The sequence below is a fragment of the Engystomops pustulosus genome, chromosome 6, assembly GCF_040894005.1.
Source record: "Engystomops pustulosus chromosome 6, aEngPut4.maternal, whole genome shotgun sequence".
Classification (NCBI taxonomy): Eukaryota; Metazoa; Chordata; class Amphibia; order Anura; family Leptodactylidae; genus Engystomops; species Engystomops pustulosus.
The window spans coordinates 16,514,881-16,534,287 of record NC_092416.1 but is presented as its reverse complement, the minus strand read 5'-3'; the positions used below and the strand labels follow the sequence as shown (position 1 = coordinate 16,534,287).

The 19,407-nt window shown below is 45.3% G+C and overlaps 1 protein-coding gene across 1 annotated transcript; it reads right to left on the bottom strand.

Moving 5' to 3' along the window:
- Positions 1 to 1,966: 1,966 nt before the first annotated feature.
- On the bottom strand, positions 1,967 to 14,254 carry LOC140065514 (phospholipase A2 inhibitor and Ly6/PLAUR domain-containing protein-like). The gene is made up of 5 exons (XM_072113109.1): positions 14,175 to 14,254; positions 11,948 to 12,067; positions 11,161 to 11,307; positions 4,371 to 4,517; positions 1,967 to 2,444 (listed from the first exon to the last, which is right to left on the bottom strand). The coding sequence occupies exons 1-5, from the start codon at positions 14,215 to 14,217 to the stop codon at positions 2,251 to 2,253; spliced, it is 651 nt and encodes a 216-aa protein (XP_071969210.1). The 5' UTR covers positions 14,218 to 14,254; the 3' UTR covers positions 1,967 to 2,250.
- Between the last annotated feature and the right edge of the window lie 5,153 nt (positions 14,255 to 19,407).

Sequence of the window (19,407 nt, the reverse complement as noted above, 5' to 3'; positions counted from 1 at the left end):
TACTGACCCTGCCCTCTATTGATAATGAGATGACTGTACTGACCCTGACCTGTATTGATAATGATATGACTCTACTGACCCTGCCCTCTATTGATAATGAGATGACTGTACTGACCCTGACCTCTTTTTGTAATGAGGTTACTCTGCTGACCCTGACCTCTTTTTGTAATGAGGTTACTCTGCTGACCCTGACCTCTTTTTGTAATGAAGTTACTCTGCTGACCCTGACCTCTTTTTTACAGTGAGATGACTCTTCTGTCCTTTCCCTCTTTTATTATGAGATGACTCTGCTGACCCTGTGATTATTGCTATTGATTATTTGCTTTGATTATTAATTTGAGACAAGATAACAAGACAAAATTGTGTGGTGAAAACAGTTTTATTGCATAACATGGAGAATGACTTCTATTTATTGTCTGGTTTTGGGACACCATTGATGTAGACACTATTCAGTTTGCGATCAAACCCTATTGCTGCCTATCTGCCCCTATTATTACCCCTGGTGTATCCATCATTGATGTGCAGCCTGCGCCAACTTTCCCCATAACTCACCCATATATAGGATGTGACACCACCGGCTATGTACTACAGACGTATTTCAGTCACCTCTTAAAATATACCATTCCCTCAAATAATGTTCCGCAATAGTGCCCACAACTGGTGTACATGCCCTGATAATTGCCCCTATGCTCTGGCTCCAAGTTCCACTAATTGCTGCCCAGCCCCAGTGGAGGTTTTCGGGTTGTCAGGGCTGGAGCAAGATATCTCCGGTACTGATTAGTAGGGATCCGACCACTGGCACTACTGTGACCCCTATGATCAAGGTAATGGGGCTCCTGATCCCTGAAATCGATGATAAGTTTCAGCATGTGTCCTGCCCCTCCATTCAGTGCCTACAGCAGTGTTGGAAATAGCCGGGCACAGCGATTGGCTATTCTAATACTACCCTGTACAATAAATAGAGGGGCAGGGTGCATGCGAAACCTGCCCCTCCATGAAATAAAGGGAGTGTACCCCCTGCACAAGCATTATAATTGTCTGGCAGCATGTTGGGTAGAAATGAACAGTGAATTCAATAGATCTTTATTATTTCTTGGAATTTCCTATTATAATCTGTATGCTAATGAGGCAGTTGGTGCCCCCTGGATGTATCCTCATTATGAGCGCTGCTATCCCTGTCTGGATCACTACCCTCTACTTAGATACACAGGAGATTAGTCTGGTAAATATCATTTGACAACTAGAGAACTAGAACTATAGGACAGTGATGTAGGGATTTAGTGAAGTGCACCAACTGCCTCATTAGCATATGGATTATACTGAGGATTTCTCAAGAACAGAACAGAAATCATGCTGTATGTCGCTACAAGATACTGCCAGCAGATTGGTGGAGGAAGGAGACCTCATTTAAGAGGAAACAGACCCCATTTCACGTGATCGGTTGGAGTCATAGAGGAAAGACCCCCCAAATGATAGGTGGGGGAATAGGGGGATAACCCTAAAACTTGGGCCAATCCCTATGGATACAATGGGGCAGATTTACTTACCTGGTCCATTCGCGATCCAGCGGCGCATTCTGTGCGGTGGATTTGGGTCTTCCGGCGATTCACTAAGGCAGTTCCTCCGACGTCCACCAGGTGTCGCTGCTGCGCTGAAGTACGCCGAGGCCCACCGGAATGCACCATCCTATACCTGGTGAAGGTAAGCGTGTGTCCAGCAACACTTTTTTTTTTTAATCCTTCGGGTTATCGTTCGTCGACGCCCCCCGATTTCCGTCGCATGCCAAAAACCCGGGGCAATACAGGGAAAATCATCGCAAATCGGAAATATTCGGGTAACACGTCGGGAAAACGCGAATCGGGCCCTTAGTAAATGACCCCCAAATAGGGTTCAATGGGAACCCTATTTGGTCCTTGCCATGTGACAGACACACAGCTGTGCGGTTTGTAACAGCGTCAGTGCCAAATATTAGAGAGGGGCAGCTCAGATATTTTGGGTGACCTCTTTTTCCGAAGCCTTTTACCGATGCCCCACCTGCTTGCATATCCTTCACATTTTAGCCCAGGTTTGTAAATCCTTCTGCTTCTGAGCAGACATCAAGTGCGAAGAGCAAATTTTTAAGCTCTGACAGCAAGCAGAGATCTTGAAAGTTGTGAATTGATACAAGATATATACTGATAAAATGAGACTGTAATGAGGCTATATGGAATGAATGGAGAATTCTGCTCCGGAGACCCCACCCCTGAGGATCTAAGAAATGACTCTTATGACGGTAAGTGCAGCCAGTACCATGAGGAGCCGGCACGGGGGGAGGTGAACGCTCCCGCTGCCACAGGAGAAGTTGATTATAGTTGTCCGATCATCATCTTGAATCCTGCGGTGGCTAAATCCACATGTTCCTACCGTGCCGCAACCTGAGATGAAGTGTGTGGATACAGCTCCTCCTGAGGAAGGAAAAGTCATCCTCTTAGTAGCATCCAAGGACCCTGAGCATTGTTACTACTTCCTGCATTCAGAACAGAGGGGCTAGAGAGCACTGCACAGGAGACATCACAGAGCACAGCAGTGTGAGGACACGTGACCAGTCATCTCAACACTGGCTACACGGTCACATCGTATGACAGATTCCTTATAAAAGGGAATGTATCAGGTCCAAAATTAGAGCGTAAGCTCCGCCTTTTGTTTTGCTTGTCACATGCATCCAAGTCAGGAGTACAGAACATAATCAGTGATGTTCCATTTCACTGACAGCAAGCAGAAACCCAGAATACAATCAGGAAGGGAGACATAGATTGGGGCTTACTTACTAAAGGGTCCCGCGGCCGTATTTTCCGACTTTTCGGGGATCGCGTCAGGGATTGTGTCACACGTGATCGGATATTGGCGCATCTGTGCCGGTTTTCATGCAACAGAAATGGGGGTGGGGTGGGAAGTCGAACAATCCGACGGATTGCGCGGGATTTAACATTTAAATTGTGTCACAAGCCCAAGGACTTACATGCACCAGGAAGAAGAAGGTGAACTCCAGGGACCTGAGCGGGGAAGCGACACATGCAGGATATCGGGCGCACGATCTTAGTGACTCCCCGCACAGTGCATTATCGCCGGGGAACGCACCAACTGGTGAATTGTAAAATGTATTATGTAAATTTGAGCAGGTTCTGCAGCGGCTGAGGAGTGTTTAAGGAGGTTCTGCAGCAGCAGGGGTATGTATGATGAGGTTCTGCAGCAGCTGTGATGTTTATTAGCACGTTCTACAGAAGCTTAGGAGTTTTCTGGTAGGTATTACAACAGGTAAGGTGTGTATTATGAGGTTCTGCAGCAGCTGTGGTGTTTATTGACAGGTTCAACAGCAGCTGAGGAGTGTTTTAAGAAGTTCTGTAGAAGCTGAGGTGTGTGGTATTATATCAGTATTAGATGATTTGTTATGATTGATGATTGGTTATGTTACTCATTAGGAGGTTCTGCAGCAGCTGTGGTATTTATTAGTTGGTTATACAGCAGCTGTGGAGTGTTCTGGGAGGTTCTGCAGAAGCAGAGATGTGTATTAGGAGTTTCTGCAGAAGTAGAGATGTGTATTAGGAGTTTCTGCAGAAGTAGAGATGTGTATTAGCAGGTTCTACAGAAGCTGAGGTGTGTATTAGGAGGTTCTGCAGCAGGTGAGGTGTGTATTAGGAGGTTCTGCAGCAGCTGTGGTATTTATTAGTTGGTTATACAGCAGCTGTGGAGTGTTCTGGGAGGTTCTGCAGAAGCTGAGGTGTGTATTAGGAGTTTCTGCAGAAGTAGAGATGTGTATTAGGAGTTTCTGCAGAAGTAGAGATGTGTATTAGCAGGTTCTACAGAAGCTGAGGTGTGTATTAGGAGGTTCTGCAGCAGGTGAGGTGTGTATTAGGAGGTCCTGCAGCAGCTGAGGTGTGTATTAGGAGGTTCTGCAGCTGAGATGTGTATAGGAGGTTCTGCAGCAGCTGAGGTGTGTATTAGGAGGTTCTGCAGCAGCTGAGGTGTGTATTAGGAGGTTCTGCAGCAGCTGAGGTGTGTATTAGGAGGTTCTGCAGCTGAAATGTGTATAGGAGGTTCTGCAGCAGCTGAGGTGTGTATTAGGAGGTTCTGCAGCAGCTGCGGTGTGTATTAGGAGGTTCTGCAGCAGCTGAGGTGTGTATTAGGAGGTTCTGCAGCAGCTGAGGTGTGTATTAGGAGGTTCTGCAGCTGAGATGTGTATAGGAGATTCTGCAGCAGCTGAGGTGTGTATTAGGAGGTTCTGCAGCAGCTGAGGTGTGTATTAGGAGGTTCTGCAGTAGCTGAGGTGTGTATTAGGAGGTTCTGCTGCAGCTGTGGTGTATGGTATAATATTAGTATTAGATGATTTGTACCTTCCTTGGTTATGTTGGTCATTAGGACACATATATTTTCCTCCCCGGTGCAATGTATAATTTTCGGATTAGACAAACATGACGACCCCCTCTCGCTGTCGCAGCCTCTACAGGAGATGCCGTTCTTATCAGTGTTTCCTTCTGGAACTTAAAGAGAATGGTAAATATTATGAGAGGCTTCACTAGAAATGTACATTCTGATTATGGCCAGATCTGATGGGTCGTACAGAAGAATAATTCTAATCTACAAAATATAAAAGCTTTACATCACTGCTGACAATAGATGATGTCACAGCTTATCTCCTCCTCCTCCCTGTACAATGACCTCTATATAGATAACACTGACCCATCATTACATCACTACTGACAATAGATGATGTCACAGCTTATCTCCTCCTCCTCCCTGTACAATGACCTCTATATAGATAACACTGACCCATCATTACATCACTACTGACAATAGATGATGTCACAGCTTATCTCCTCCTCCTCCCTGTACAATGACCTCTATATAGATAACACTGACCCATCATTACATCACTACTGACAATAGATGATGTCACAGCTTATCTCCTCCCCCTCCCTGTACAGTGACCTCTATATAGATAATACTGACCCATCATTACAACACTACTGACAATAGATGATGTCACAGCTTATCTCCTCCCCCTCCCTGTACAATGACCTCTATATAGATAACACTGACCCATCATTACATCACTACTGATAACAGATGATGTCACAGCTTATCTCCTCCCCCTCCCTGTACAATGACCTCTATATAGAGAACACTGACCCATCATTACATCACTACTGACAATAGATGATGTCACAGCTTATCTCCTCCTCCTCCCTGTACAATGACCTCTATATAGATAACACTGACCCATCATTACATCACTGCTGACAGTAGATGATGTCACAGCTTGTCTCCTCTCCCTCCCTGTACAATGACCTCTATATAGATAACACTGACCCATCATTACATCACTACTGACAATAGATGATGTCACAGCTTATCTCCTCCCCCTCCCTGTACAATGACCTCTATATAGATAACACTGACCCATCATTACATCACTGCTGACAATAGATGATGTCACAGCTTATCTCCTCCTCCTCCCTGTACAATGACCTCTATATAGATAACACTGACCCATCATTACATCACTACTGACAATAGATGATGTCACAGCTTATCTCCTCCCCCTCCCTGTACAGTGACCTCTATATAGATAATACTGACCCATCATTACAACACTACTGACAATAGATGATGTCACAGCTTATCTCCTCCCCCTCCCTGTACAATGACCTCTATATAGATAACACTGACCCATCATTACATCACTACTGATAACAGATGATGTCACAGCTTATCTCCTCCCCCACCCTGTACAATGACCTCTATATAGATAACACTGACCCATCATTACATCACTACTGACAATAGATGATGTCACAGCTTATCTCCTCCTCCTCCCTGTACAATGACCTCTATATAGATAACACTGACCCATCATTACATCACTGCTGACAATAGATGATGTCACAGCTTATCTCCTCTCCCTCCCTGTACAATGACCTCTATATAGATAACACTGACCCATCATTACATCACTACTGACAATAGATGATGTCACAGCTTATCTCCTCCCCCTCCCTGTACAATGACCTCTATATAGATAACACTGACCCATCATTACATCACTACTGACAATAGATGATGTCACAGCTTATCTCCTCCCCCTCCCTGTACAATGACCTCTATATAGATAACACTGACCCATCATTACATCACTACTGATAACAGATGATGTCACAGCTTATCTCCTCCTCCTCCTGTACAATGTCCTCTATATAGATAACACTGACCCATCATTACATCACTACTGACAATAGATGATGTCACAGCTTATCTCCTCCTCCTCCCTGTACAATGACCTCTATATAGATAACACTGACCCATCATTACATCACTGCTGACAATAGATGATGTCACAGCTTATCTCCTCTCCCTCCCTGTACAATGACCTCTATATAGATAACACTGACCCATCATTACATCACTACTGACAATAGATGATGTCACAGCTTATCCCCTCCCCCTCCCTGTACAATGACCTCTATATAGATAACACTGACCCATCATTACATCACTACTGACAATAGATGATGTCACAGCTTATCTCCTCCTCCTCCCTGTACAATGACCTCTAAATAGATAACACTGACCCATCATTACATCACTGCTGACAATAGATGATGTCACAGCTTATCTCCTCCCCCTCCCTGTACAATGACCTCTATACAGATAACCCTAACCCCTCATTACATCTTTACTGACATTAGATGATGTCACAGCTTATCTCCTCCCCCTCCCTGTACAATGACCTCTATACAGATAACCCTAACCCCTCATTACATCTTTACTGACATTAGATGATGTCACAGCTTATCTCCTCCCCCTCCCTGTACAATGACCTCTATATAGATAACACTGACCCATCATTACATCACTGCTGACAATAGATGATGTCACAGCTTATCTCCTCCTCCTCCCTGTACAATGACCTCTATATAGATAACACTGACCCATCATTACATCACTACTGACAATAGATGATGTCACAGCTTATCTCCTCCCCCTCCCTGTACAGTGACCTCTATATAGATAATACTGACCCATCATTACATCACTACTGATAACAGATGATGTCACAGCTTATCTCCTCCCCCTCCCTGTACAATGACCTCTATATAGATAACACTGACCCATCATTACATCACTACTGATAACAGATGATGTCACAGCTTATCTCCTCCCCCTCCCTGTATAATGACCTCTATATAGATAACACTGACCCATCATTACATCACTACTGACAATAGATGATGTCACAGCTTATCTCCTCCTCCTCCCTGTACAATGACCTCTATATAGATAACACTGACCCATCATTACATCACTGCTGACAATAGATGATGTCACAGCTTATCTCCTCTCCCTCCCTGTACAATGACCTCTATATAGATAACACTGACCCATCATTACATCACTACTGACAATAGATGATGTCACAGCTTATCTCCTCCCCCTCCCTGTACAATGACCTATATATAGATAACACTGACCCATCATTACATCACTACTGACAATAGATGATGTCACAGCTTATCTCCTCCCCCTCCCTGTACAATGACCTCTATATAGATAACACTGACCCATCATTACATCACTACTGACAATAGATGATGTCACAGCTTATCTCCTCCCCCACCTGTACAATGACCTCTATATAGATAACACTGACCCATCATTACATCACTACTGACAATAGATGATGTCACAGCTTATCTCCTCCCCCTCCCTGTACAATGACCTCTATATAGATAACACTGACCCATCATTACATCACTACAGAGAATAGATGATGTCACCGCTTATTCCCTCCCCCTCCCTGTACAATGTCCTCTATATAGATAACACTGACCCAGCATTATATCACTACTGACAATAGATGATGTCACAGCTTATCTCCTCCCCCTCCCTCTACAATGACCTCTATATAGATAACACTGACCCATCATTACATCACTACAGACAATAGATGATGTCATCGCTTATCTCCTCCCCCTCCCTGTACAATGTCCTCTATATAGATAACACTGACCCAGCATTACATCACTACTGACAATAGATGATGTCATAGCTTATCTCTTCCCCTCCCTGTACAATGACATCTATATAGATAACACTGAACCATCATTACATCACTGCTGACAATAGATGATGTCACAGCTGATCTCTTCCCCTCCCTGTACAATGACCTCTATATAGATAACACTGACCCATCATTACATCACTACTGACAATAGATGATGTCACAGCTTATCTCCTCCCCTCCCTGTACAATGACCTCTACATAGATAACACTGACCCATCATTACATCACTACTGACAATAGATGATGTCACAGCTTATCTCCTCCCCTCCCTGTACAATGACCTCTATATAGATAACACTGACCCATCATTACATCACTACTGACAATAGATGATGTCACAGCTTATCTCCTCCCCCTCCCTGTACAATGACCTCTATATAGATAACACTGACCCATCATTACATCACTACTGACAATAGATGATGTCACAGCTTATCTCCTCCCCCTCCCTGTACAATGACCTCTATATAGATAACACTGACCCATCATTACATCACTACTGACAATAGATGATGTCACAGCTTATCTCCTCCCCCTCCCTGTACAATGTCCTCTATATAGATAACACTGACCCAGCATTACATCACTACTGACAATAGATGATGTCACAGCTTATCTCCTCCCCTCCCTGTACAATGACCTCTATATAGATAACACTGACCCATCATTACATCACTACTGACAATAGATGATGTCACCGCTTATACCCTCCCCCTCCCTGTACTTAGTCCTCTATATAGATAACACTGACCCAGCATTACATCACTACTGACAATAGATGATGTCACAGCTTATCTCCTCCCCCTCCCTGTACAATGACCTCTATATAGATAACACTGACCCATCATTACATCACTACAGACAATAGATGATGTCATCGCTTATCTCCTCCCCCTCCCTGTACAATGTCCTCTATATAGATAACACTGACCCAGCATTACATCACTACTGACAATAGATAATGTCACAACTTATCTCCTCCCCCTCCCTGTACAATGTCCTCTATATAGATAACACTGACCCAGCATTACATCACTACTGACAATAGATGATGTCACAGCTTATCTCCTCCCCTCCCTGTACAATGACCTTTATATAGATAACACTGACCCATCATTACATCACTACTGACAATAGATGATGTCACAGCTTATCTCCTCCCCCTCCCTGTACAATGACCTTCATATAGATAACACTGACCCATCATTACATCACTACTGACAATAGATGTCACAGCTTATCTCCTCCCCCTCCCTGTACAATGACCTCTATATAGATAACACTGACCCATCATTACATCACTACAGACAATAGATGATGGCACAGCTTATCTCCTCCCCCTCCCTGTACAATGACCTATATATAGATAACACTGACCCATCATTACATCACTGCAGACAATAGATGATGTCACAGCTTATCCCCTCCCCCTCCCTGTACAATGACCTCTATATAGATAATACTGACCCATCATTACATCACTGCAGACAATAGATGATCTCACCACTTATACCCTCCCCCTCCCTGTACAATGTCCTCTATATAGATAACACTGACCCAGCATTACATCACTACTGACAATAGATGATGTCACAGCTTATCCCCTCCCCCTCCCTGTACAATTTCCTCTATATAGATAACACTGACCATCATTACATCACTACTGACAATAGATAATGTCACAGCTTATCTCCTCCCCCTCCCTGTACAATGACCTCTATATAGATAACACTGACCCATCATTACATCACTACTGACAATAGATGATGTCAAAGCTTATCTCCTCCCCCTCCCTGTACAATGACCTCTATATAGATAACACTGACCCATCATTACATCACTACTAACAATAGATGATGTCACAGCTTATCTCCTCCCCCTCCCTGTACAATGACCTTTATATAGATAACACTGACCCATCATTACATCACTACTGACAATAGATGATGTCAAAGCTTATCTCCTCCCCCTCCCTGTACAATGACCTCTATATAGATAGCACTGACCAATCATTACATCACTACTAACAATAGATGAGGTCACAGCTTATCTTCTCCCCCTCCCTGTACAATGACCTCTATATAGATAGCACTGACCAATCATTACATCACTACTAACAATAGATGATGTCACAGTTTATCTTCTCCCCCTCCCTGTACAATGACCTCTATATAGATAACACTGACCCATCATTACATCACTACTGACAATAGATGATGTCACAGCTTATCCCCTCCTCCTCCCTGTACAATGTCCTCTATATAGATAACACTGACCCATCATTACATCACTACTGACAATAGATGATGTCAAAGCTTATCTTCTCCCCCTCCCTGTACAATGACCTCTATATAGATAACACTGACCCATCATTACATCACTACTGACAATAGATGATGTCACAGCTTATCTCCTCCCCCTCCCTGTGCAATGACCTCTATATGGATAACACTGACCCATCATTAAATCACTGCTGACAATAGATGATGTCACAGCTTATCTTCTCCCCCACCCTGTACAATGACCTCCATATAGATAACACTGACCCATCATTACATCACTACTGACAATAGATGATGTCACAGCTTATCTCCTCCTCCTCCCTGTACAATGACGTCTATATAGATAACACTGACCCATCATTACATCACTACTGACAATAGATGATGTCACAGCTTATGTCCTCCCCCTCCTGCACAATGACCTCTATATAGATAACACTGACCCATCATTACATCACTACTGACAATAGATGATGTCACAGCTTATCTCCTCCTCCTCCCTGTACAATGATCTCTATATAGATAACACTGACCCATCATTACATCACTACTGACAATAGATGATGTCACAGTTTATCTCCTCCCCCTCCCTGTACAATGACCTCTATATAGATAACACTGAACCATCATTACATCACTACTGACAATAGATGATGTCACAGCTTATCTCCTCCCCCTCCCTGTACAATGTCCTCTATATAGATAACACTGACCCATCATTACATCACTACTGACAATAGATGTTTCACATCTTAGGTGACAGTCAGTGCAGATACTTACATTTTGGAGTTGGAGGAGAACAGTTACTGGTGTAACAGCAGGAACTACTAATCTTCTTAACGCCAAAATCCGTGGTCAGGCTTCCAGAACTAGAGCACATGTTCATTCTCCCACAATTCCAACTGATCCAGGTCTTTTCATTCCCACCTACAAGTTAAAGATGAAGATGAGTAGCTTAAAACATGTTAGGGCAGCCAAGGTGTGTGTTATTGTGGTAGGTAATATGAGTCCTTCTCTACACAGCACTTGACAAATGAGATGTTTCAAGCAGACGAATATATGTATGTCCTACATCCTAAAATTTGGTCAAAATAGGGTCAAGGGAGGACACCTTCAATCTTTTGGTGAACTAAAAGGGGTTGGCTATTTTTCAATAAATCTCTTACATTAGATATGTCTCGGCATGTATTTGTATCTGTGTCTTTGCCTTCTTTGAGAGCTTGACCCTTTCCCTGTTCTCACCATGCTACCCTCCTCTCTCACTGCTCCAGCCTTTCCTCATGGTGTTTCCAACTATGTCTCTTTCTCTCACAAACAGAGAGAGGAAGAGGGGAATGAGCAGGATGAGTCATAATCTTCTGCAGCAGCTCCTCCTGTTCATCAGAGCTCAGGCATGTAAACAAAGATCTAAGGAGAGTCTGTAGACAGCACTTAAGTAAGTATCAGTACTGATTAATCACTTGATGAACATTCAGGGATAATTATTAATGCAGTAAAGGTACAAGGGCAACTTATGTCTAGAGACATCCTATTAAATAATTTAACCCAGTTTGGGTTCATAACTTACCTACAGTATCGCTCCCTATCGTTGTAACACAAGCCTTAAAGTCAGGAGGACATTCGACCACAGGTCCTTGGCAGCGTTTATTACCTTCTCCATAGCATTTCAGGCAAGAAAGAGAAGAGGCTGAAATATATAAATGATAAACTCAACATTCAGTTACTAAACCACCAGTTGGTCATGATTTTTATTTATTTATTTTTTTTACCACAATTATGTAAAATTTATCAAGGAATAGAAGAAGGTAGATCCACACACATATACATACATTACACAGACACACATTTATAAGTACCTTGCACAACACAACAAGTTGTCCCATACCGGGTGTATGAGGCAAGCAGGAAGGGCTGTTGGTGGGTTCAGATTTAGAGCTAAGTGTCTTGTCTGTGTTCCTATAACTGGTCCTTTCACAAACATCAGGCAATACATACACATATACATTGCACAATACAAGCTTATATAAATACACTCACTGGCCACTTTATTAGGTACACCTGTCCAACTGCTCGTTAACACTTAATTTCTAATTAGCCAATCACATGGCGGCAACTCAGTGCATTTAGGCATGTAGACATGGTCAAGACAATCTCCTGCAGTACAAACTGAGCATCAGTATGGGGAAGAAAGGTGATTTGAGGCCTTTGAACGTGGCATGGTTGTTGGTGCCAGAAGGGCTGTTCTGAGTATTTCAGAAACTGCTGATCTACTGGGATTTTCACGCACAACCATCTCTAGGGTTTACAGAGAATGGTCCGAAAAAGAAAAAGCATCCAGTGAGCGGCAGTTCTGTGGGCGGAAATGCCTTGTTGATGCCAGAGGTCAGAGGAGAATGGGCAGACTGGTTCGAGATGATAGAAAGGCAACAGTGACTCAAATCGCCACCCGTTACAACCAAGGTAGGCAGAAGAGCATCTCTGAACGCACACTACGTCAAACTTTGAGGCAGATGGGCTACAGCAGCAGAAGATCACACTGGGTGCCACTCCTTTCAACTAAGAACAGGAAACTGAGGCTACAATTTGCACAAGCTCATTGAAATTGGACAGTAGAAGATTGGAAAAACATTGCCTGGTCTGATGAGTCTCGATTTCTGCTGCGACATTCGGATGGTAGGGTCTGAATTTGGCGTCAACAACATGAAAGCATGGATCCATCCTGCCTTGTATCAACGGTTCAGGCTGGTGGTGGTGGTGTCATGGTGTGGGGAATATTTTCTTGGCACTCTTTGGGCCCCTTGGTACAACGCCACAGCCTACCTGAGTATTGTTGCTGACCATGTCCATCCCTTTATGAGCACAATGTACCCTGTAACATCTGATGGCTACTTTCAGCAGGATAATGCGCCATGTCATAAAGCTGGAATCATCTCAGACTGGTTTCTTGAACATGACAATGAGGTCACTGGACTCAAATGGCCTCCACAGTCACCAGATCTCAATCCAATAGAGCATCTTTGGGATGTGGTGGAACGGGAGATTCGCATCATGGATGTGCAGCCGACAAATCTGCGGCAACTGTGTGATGCCATCATGTCAATATGGACCAAAATCTCTGAGGAGCTTCCAGCACCTTGTTAAATCTATGCCACGAAGAATTGAGGCAGTTCTGAAGGCAAAAGGGGGTCCAACCCGTTACTAGCCTGGTGTACCTAATAAAGTGGCCGGTGAGTGTATACATATGCATATACAACAGATTACATAACATATTCCTTTACTAGAGTTACTCGGCAGAGTATCTAAATTCAACCCAATGTCCTAATTAACAAAAATGAACATTCGGAGTTAACTAGTGAGAGACTTCCAGAGCGAGGGGCTTCCTCATGAGTCAGACTTTCCGAGACAAAAGTTGAGGAGCGGCATTCTGACAACAAAGATCCTAAAATACGGGTTAACCTCAGCAAATATTCCTAAAATTAGAAATATGTCATCTAAAGTATCCTGACCAGAAATTATGAATTATCTTAAATGGATTATTTTTTCTGCTTGTCCTTTTCTGAAAAACAACTTTTTTTGTTACAAAACTGAAAACAAAAAGTAACTTAAAGTAAAGTAAACTTATTAAATTTGTAATAAAATCTGATATTTAAATTTCATTTAGTCTTTTTACTTGGGAAATTAAAAAAAATTAAAAAAATTTTTTTTTATAATTTGTAATTAAAAAATATTAATATAAAACTGAAATCTTTATATACTGTAAGTACCATAGGGAGGATATATAAAGAGTTACTCACTAGTAGTCACCAGGGTGGACAGGATGATGGGGATCAGGACCATGGTTCTGGGACGATTCTATAAGAAGAACTAATAGACCTGAAGCCGAGGTTGGGTTTTTCTCGGGGCGTTGGCTTCAGTGTTTACGTCTCAGACGTCATTTCAGTTTTTTTCAGCTTTTTATTTATCTGAGCTAAAATCCACCAAAAACAAAGACCATGCAGAAAGTTCTTACACAATATTCTAGTGACTACATTTTTTGCTTGGCCCATAAAGCAGTTTCTCAGACTAATTCTAGACATTTTATACACTCGTTTCAAAGGCAAGAAAGTCTTCTTCATCTGGGGACGTGATGTCCTGACTAGAGATGAGCGAACATGCTCGTCCGAGCTTGATGCTCGGTCGAGCATTAGGGTACTCGAAACTGCTCGTTGCTCGGACGAATACTTTGCCCGCTCGAGAAAATGGCAGCTCCCGCCGTTTTGCTTTTTGGCGGCCAGAAACAGAGCCAATCACAAGCCAGGAGACTCTGCACTCCACCCAGCATGACGTGGTACCCTTACACGTCGATAGCAGTGGTTGGCTGGCCAGATCAGGTGACCCTGGGATAGACTAGCCGCTGGCCGCGCTGCTCGGATCATTCTGTCTCTGGATGCCGCTAGGGAGAGAGCTGCTGCTGGTCAGGGAAAGCGTTAGGGTGTTCTATTAGCTTACTGTTAGGCAGGAGTGATTCTCAAAGAACCCAACAGCCCTTCTTAGGGCTACAATAACGTTCTACTTTTTTTATTTTAATTTGCATCTTTTACCATTTTGTGAGGAATTAGCAGGGGGACTTGCTACCGTTGTGTTTAGCTCTTAGTGGCACACATATCCATAGCAAAGACCGAAGTGGGAAAATTCAGTAGGGGTTGGATTTCTATTAGGCAATAACTCAGTGTCATCTCATCTGGCATAGTAGTGTGCTTCCTTTGATACTTGGCTAGAAAATAGCCATAGGAGAATACAAACAGCTTCTTGAAGCCTACAGTAGCGTTCTATATATTTGATTTCTGGTTGATCTGCTGGTGGCTTTAGTTTCTGCAGTGCATGTACTTGCCAATTCTGAGCAATTTGTAGTGAGACTTGCGACCGCTGTGTTCTGCGCTTAGTGGCGCACATATCCATAGCAAAGGCTGAAGTGGCAAAATTCAGTAGGGGTTGGATTTCTATTAGGCAATAACTCAGTGTCATCTCATCTGGCATAGTAGTGTGCTTCCTTTGATACTTGGCTAGAAAATAGCCATAGGAGAATACAAATAGCTTCTTGAAGCCTACAGTAGCGTTCTATATATTTGATTTCTGGTTGATCTGCTGGTGGCTGTAGTTTCTGCAGTGCATGTACTTGCCAATTCTGAGCAATTTGTAGTGAGACTTGCGACCGCTGTGTTCTGCGCTTAGTGGCGCACATATCCATAGCAAAGGCTGAAGTGGCAAAATTCAGTAGGGGTTGGATTTCTATTAGGCAATAACTCAGTGTCATCTCATCTGGCATAGTAGTGTGCTTCCTTTGATACTTGGCTAGAAAATAGCCATAGGAGAATACAAATAGCTTCTTGAAGCCTACAGTAGCGTTCTATATATTTGATTTCTGGTTGATCTGCTGGTGGCTGTAGTTTCTGCAGTGCATGTACTTGCCAATTCTGAGCAATTTGTAGTGAGACTTGCGACCGCTGTGTTCTGCGCTTAGTGGCGCACATATCCATAGCAAAGGCTGAAGTGGCAAAATTCAGTAGGGGTTGGATTTCTATTAGGCAATAACTCAGTGTCATCTCATCTGGCATAGTAGTGTGCTTCCTTTGATACTTGGCTAGAAAATAGCCATAGCAATAGGATAGGATTGTTTGGTTCTAAAAACTCAAAAAAAAACAAAAAACACAAAAAAAAACAAAAAACACAAAAAAACACACAAAAAAAAAAAAAAAAAGTAAAAAAAAAAAAAAAGTTATAACTCTCATTTTAAAAATGTTTAACCCCAGGGCTAGGGGTAGAGGACGAGGGCGGGGACGTGGGCGTCCAACTACTGCAGGGGTCAGAGGCCGTGGTCCTGGGCGGGGTGAGACACCACCTGCTGATGAGGGAGCAGGGGAACGCCGCAGAGCTACACTCCCTAGGTTCATGTCTGAAGTTACTGGGACTCGTGGTAGAGCACTGTTGAGGCCAGAACAGTGCGAACAGGTGATGTCGTGGATTGCTGACAATGCTTCGAGCAATTTGTCCACTACCAGTCAGTCTTCCACGCAGTCCACCCATGTCACCGAAATCCCCACTCCTCCAGCTCCTGCACCTCAGCCTCCTCCCCCCCAGTCTGCCCCCTCCCAGGAAAATTTGCCATTTGAACCGGCATACTCTGAGGAACTGTTTTCTGGACCCTTCCCACAGTCACAAACCACTTGTCCGGTTGCTGCTGAGCAATTTTCCGATGCCCAGGTTTTCCACCAGTCACAGTCTGTGGGTGATGATGACCTTCTTGACGTAGTGGAAGTGTGTAAAGAGGTGTCCGACGATGAGGAGACACGGTTGTCAGACAGTGGGGAAGTTGTTGTCAGGGCAGGAAGTCCGAGGGGGGAGCAGACTGAGGGATCGGAGGATGATGAGGTGACAGACCCAAGCTGGGTTGAGAGGCCGGGTGAACACAGTGCTTCTGAGACGGAGGAGAGTCCTCGACCTGAACAGGTTGGAAGAGGCAGTGGTGGGGCCAGACGGAGAGGCAGGGCCAGAGCTGGTGCATCAGCGCCACTGTCAACTAGTGAAGCTCCCGTGGTGAGGGCTCTTGCGGCGAGGGCTAGATCTTCAGAAGTGTGGAGGTTCTTTAAGGAAACACCGGATGACCGACGGACTGTGGTGTGCAACATTTGCCAAACCAGGCTCAGCAGGGGTTCCACCACTACTAGCTTAACTACCACCAGTATGCGCAGGCATATGAATGCTAAGCACCCCACTCAGTGGCAACAAGCCCGTTCACCTCCGGCCGTGCACACCACTGCTCCTTCCCCTGTGTCAGCTGCTAGTCAGCCCCCTGCCCAGGACCCTGCCACAAAAACCCCATCGTCGCCTCCACGATCCTCCACAGCATCCACCAGCGTTCAGCTCTCCATACCCCAGACGCTGGAGCGGAAACGCAAATATAGTGCAACCCACCCGCACGCCCAAGCCCTTAATGTGCACATCTCCAGATTGCTTAGCCTGGAGATGCTGCCCTATAGGCTAGTAGAGACCGAGGCCTTTCGCAACCTCATGGCGGCGGCCGCCCCTCGGTATTCGGTCCCCAGCCGCCACTACTTTTCCCGATGTGCTGTCCCAGCCCTGCACCAGCACGTGTCAGACAACATCATCCGTGCCCTGACCAACGCCGTTTCTGACAAGGTCCACCTGACCACGGACACGTGGACGAGTGCTGCCGGGCAGGGCCACTATATATCGCTGACGGCACATTGGGTTAACTTGGTGGAGGCTGGGACCGAGTCTGACCCTGGGGCTGCTCATATACTGCCGACGCCGAGGATTGCGGGGCCTACCTCGGTCCAGGTGTTTCAGGCCTACTATGCCTCCTCCTCCTCCCACCCCTCCTCCACCTCCTCCTCCGAACTACCATCCGTGGGCACGGCGCCATCAGTCGGTAGCTCTAGGCACAGCAGCAGTGCAGTCGCTAAGCGACAGCAGGCGGTGCTCAAACTGCTGAGCCTAGGCGACAAAAGGCACACCGCCCAAGAGCTATTACAGGGCATCACGGCGCAGACTGATCTGTGGCTGGCACCGCTGAACCTCAAGCCGGGAATGGTTGTGTGTGACAACGGCCGTAACCTGGTGGCGGCTCTGCAACTCGGCAGACTGACACATGTGCCATGCCTGGCCCATGTGTTAAATCTGATAGTGCAGCGTTTCCTCAAGACATACCCCAATCTGTCTGATTTGCTCACGAAGGTGCGCCGCATCTGTGCGCATTTCAGGAAGTCCAGCACAGATGCTGCCACTCTCAGGGCAGCGCAGCGCCGCCTCCAACTTCCCGCTCACCGACTGTTGTGCGACGTGCCCACGAGGTGGAATTCAACACTGACCATGTTATCCAGAGTTTACCAGCAGCGCAGAGCGATTGTAGACTGCCAGATGTCAACTTCCACCAGAACTGGTAGTCAGGTCAGTCAGCTTCCTCAAGTCTACAATGAGGAGTGGACGTGGATGTCTGATATCTGTCAGGTGCTGAGTAACTTTGAGGAGTCAACACAGATGGTCAGTGGCGATGCCGCCATCATCAGCCTCACCATCCCGCTGCTTGGCCTGTTGAAAAACTCTCTGGTCAGCATGAAGTCGGAAGCTTTGCGCTCGTCACAAGAGACGGGGGAAGAATATTCCCTTGTTGATAGCCAAAGCACCCTGAGGTCTGTTTCTCAGCGCATATCGGAGGAGGTGGAGGTGGAGGAGGATGAGGAGGAAGAGGAGGAGAATGTTGGCGAGACACAAGAGGGGACCATTGTTGAGTCCTTCACTGTTCAGCGTGTATGGGCAGAAGAAGAGGAGTTGGAGGAGTTGGAGGAGGAGGAAATGGACAGTCAGGCCAGTGAGGGGAGTGAATTCTTACGCGTTGGTACTCTGGCGCATATGGCAGATTTCATGCTAGGCTGCCTATCCCGTGACCCTCGCGTTCAAAGAATTTATTCCAGCACCGATTACTGGGTGTTCACTCTCCTGGACCCACGGTACAAGCAAAATCTTGCCACTCTCATCCCTGCAGAGGAAAGGAGTGTGAGAATGCATGAATACCAGCAGGCCCTGGTGCACAAGCTGAAACAGTATTTCCCTTCTGACAGCGCTAGCGGCAGAGTGCGTAGTTCTGCGGGACAAGTAGCGAGGGAGAGTAGGCGAGCAGGCAGCTTGTCCAGCACTGGCAAGGGTACGCTTTACAAGGCTTTTGCCAGCTTTATGTCACCCCAGCAAGACACTGTCACCTGTCCCCAGTCTCGGCAGAGTAGGGCTGATCTTTACAGAAAGATGGTGAGGGAGTACGTAGCTGACCATACCATCGTCCTAAATGATCACACAGCTCCCTACAACTACTGGGTTTCAAAGCTGGACATGTGGCACGAACTGGCGCTGTACGCCTTGGAGGTTCTTGCCTGCCCTGCCGCTAGCGTCTTGTCCGAGCGGGTTTTCAGTGCAGCTGGTGGCATCATCACCGATAAGCGTACACGCCTGTCGACTGACAGCGCTGACAGGCTG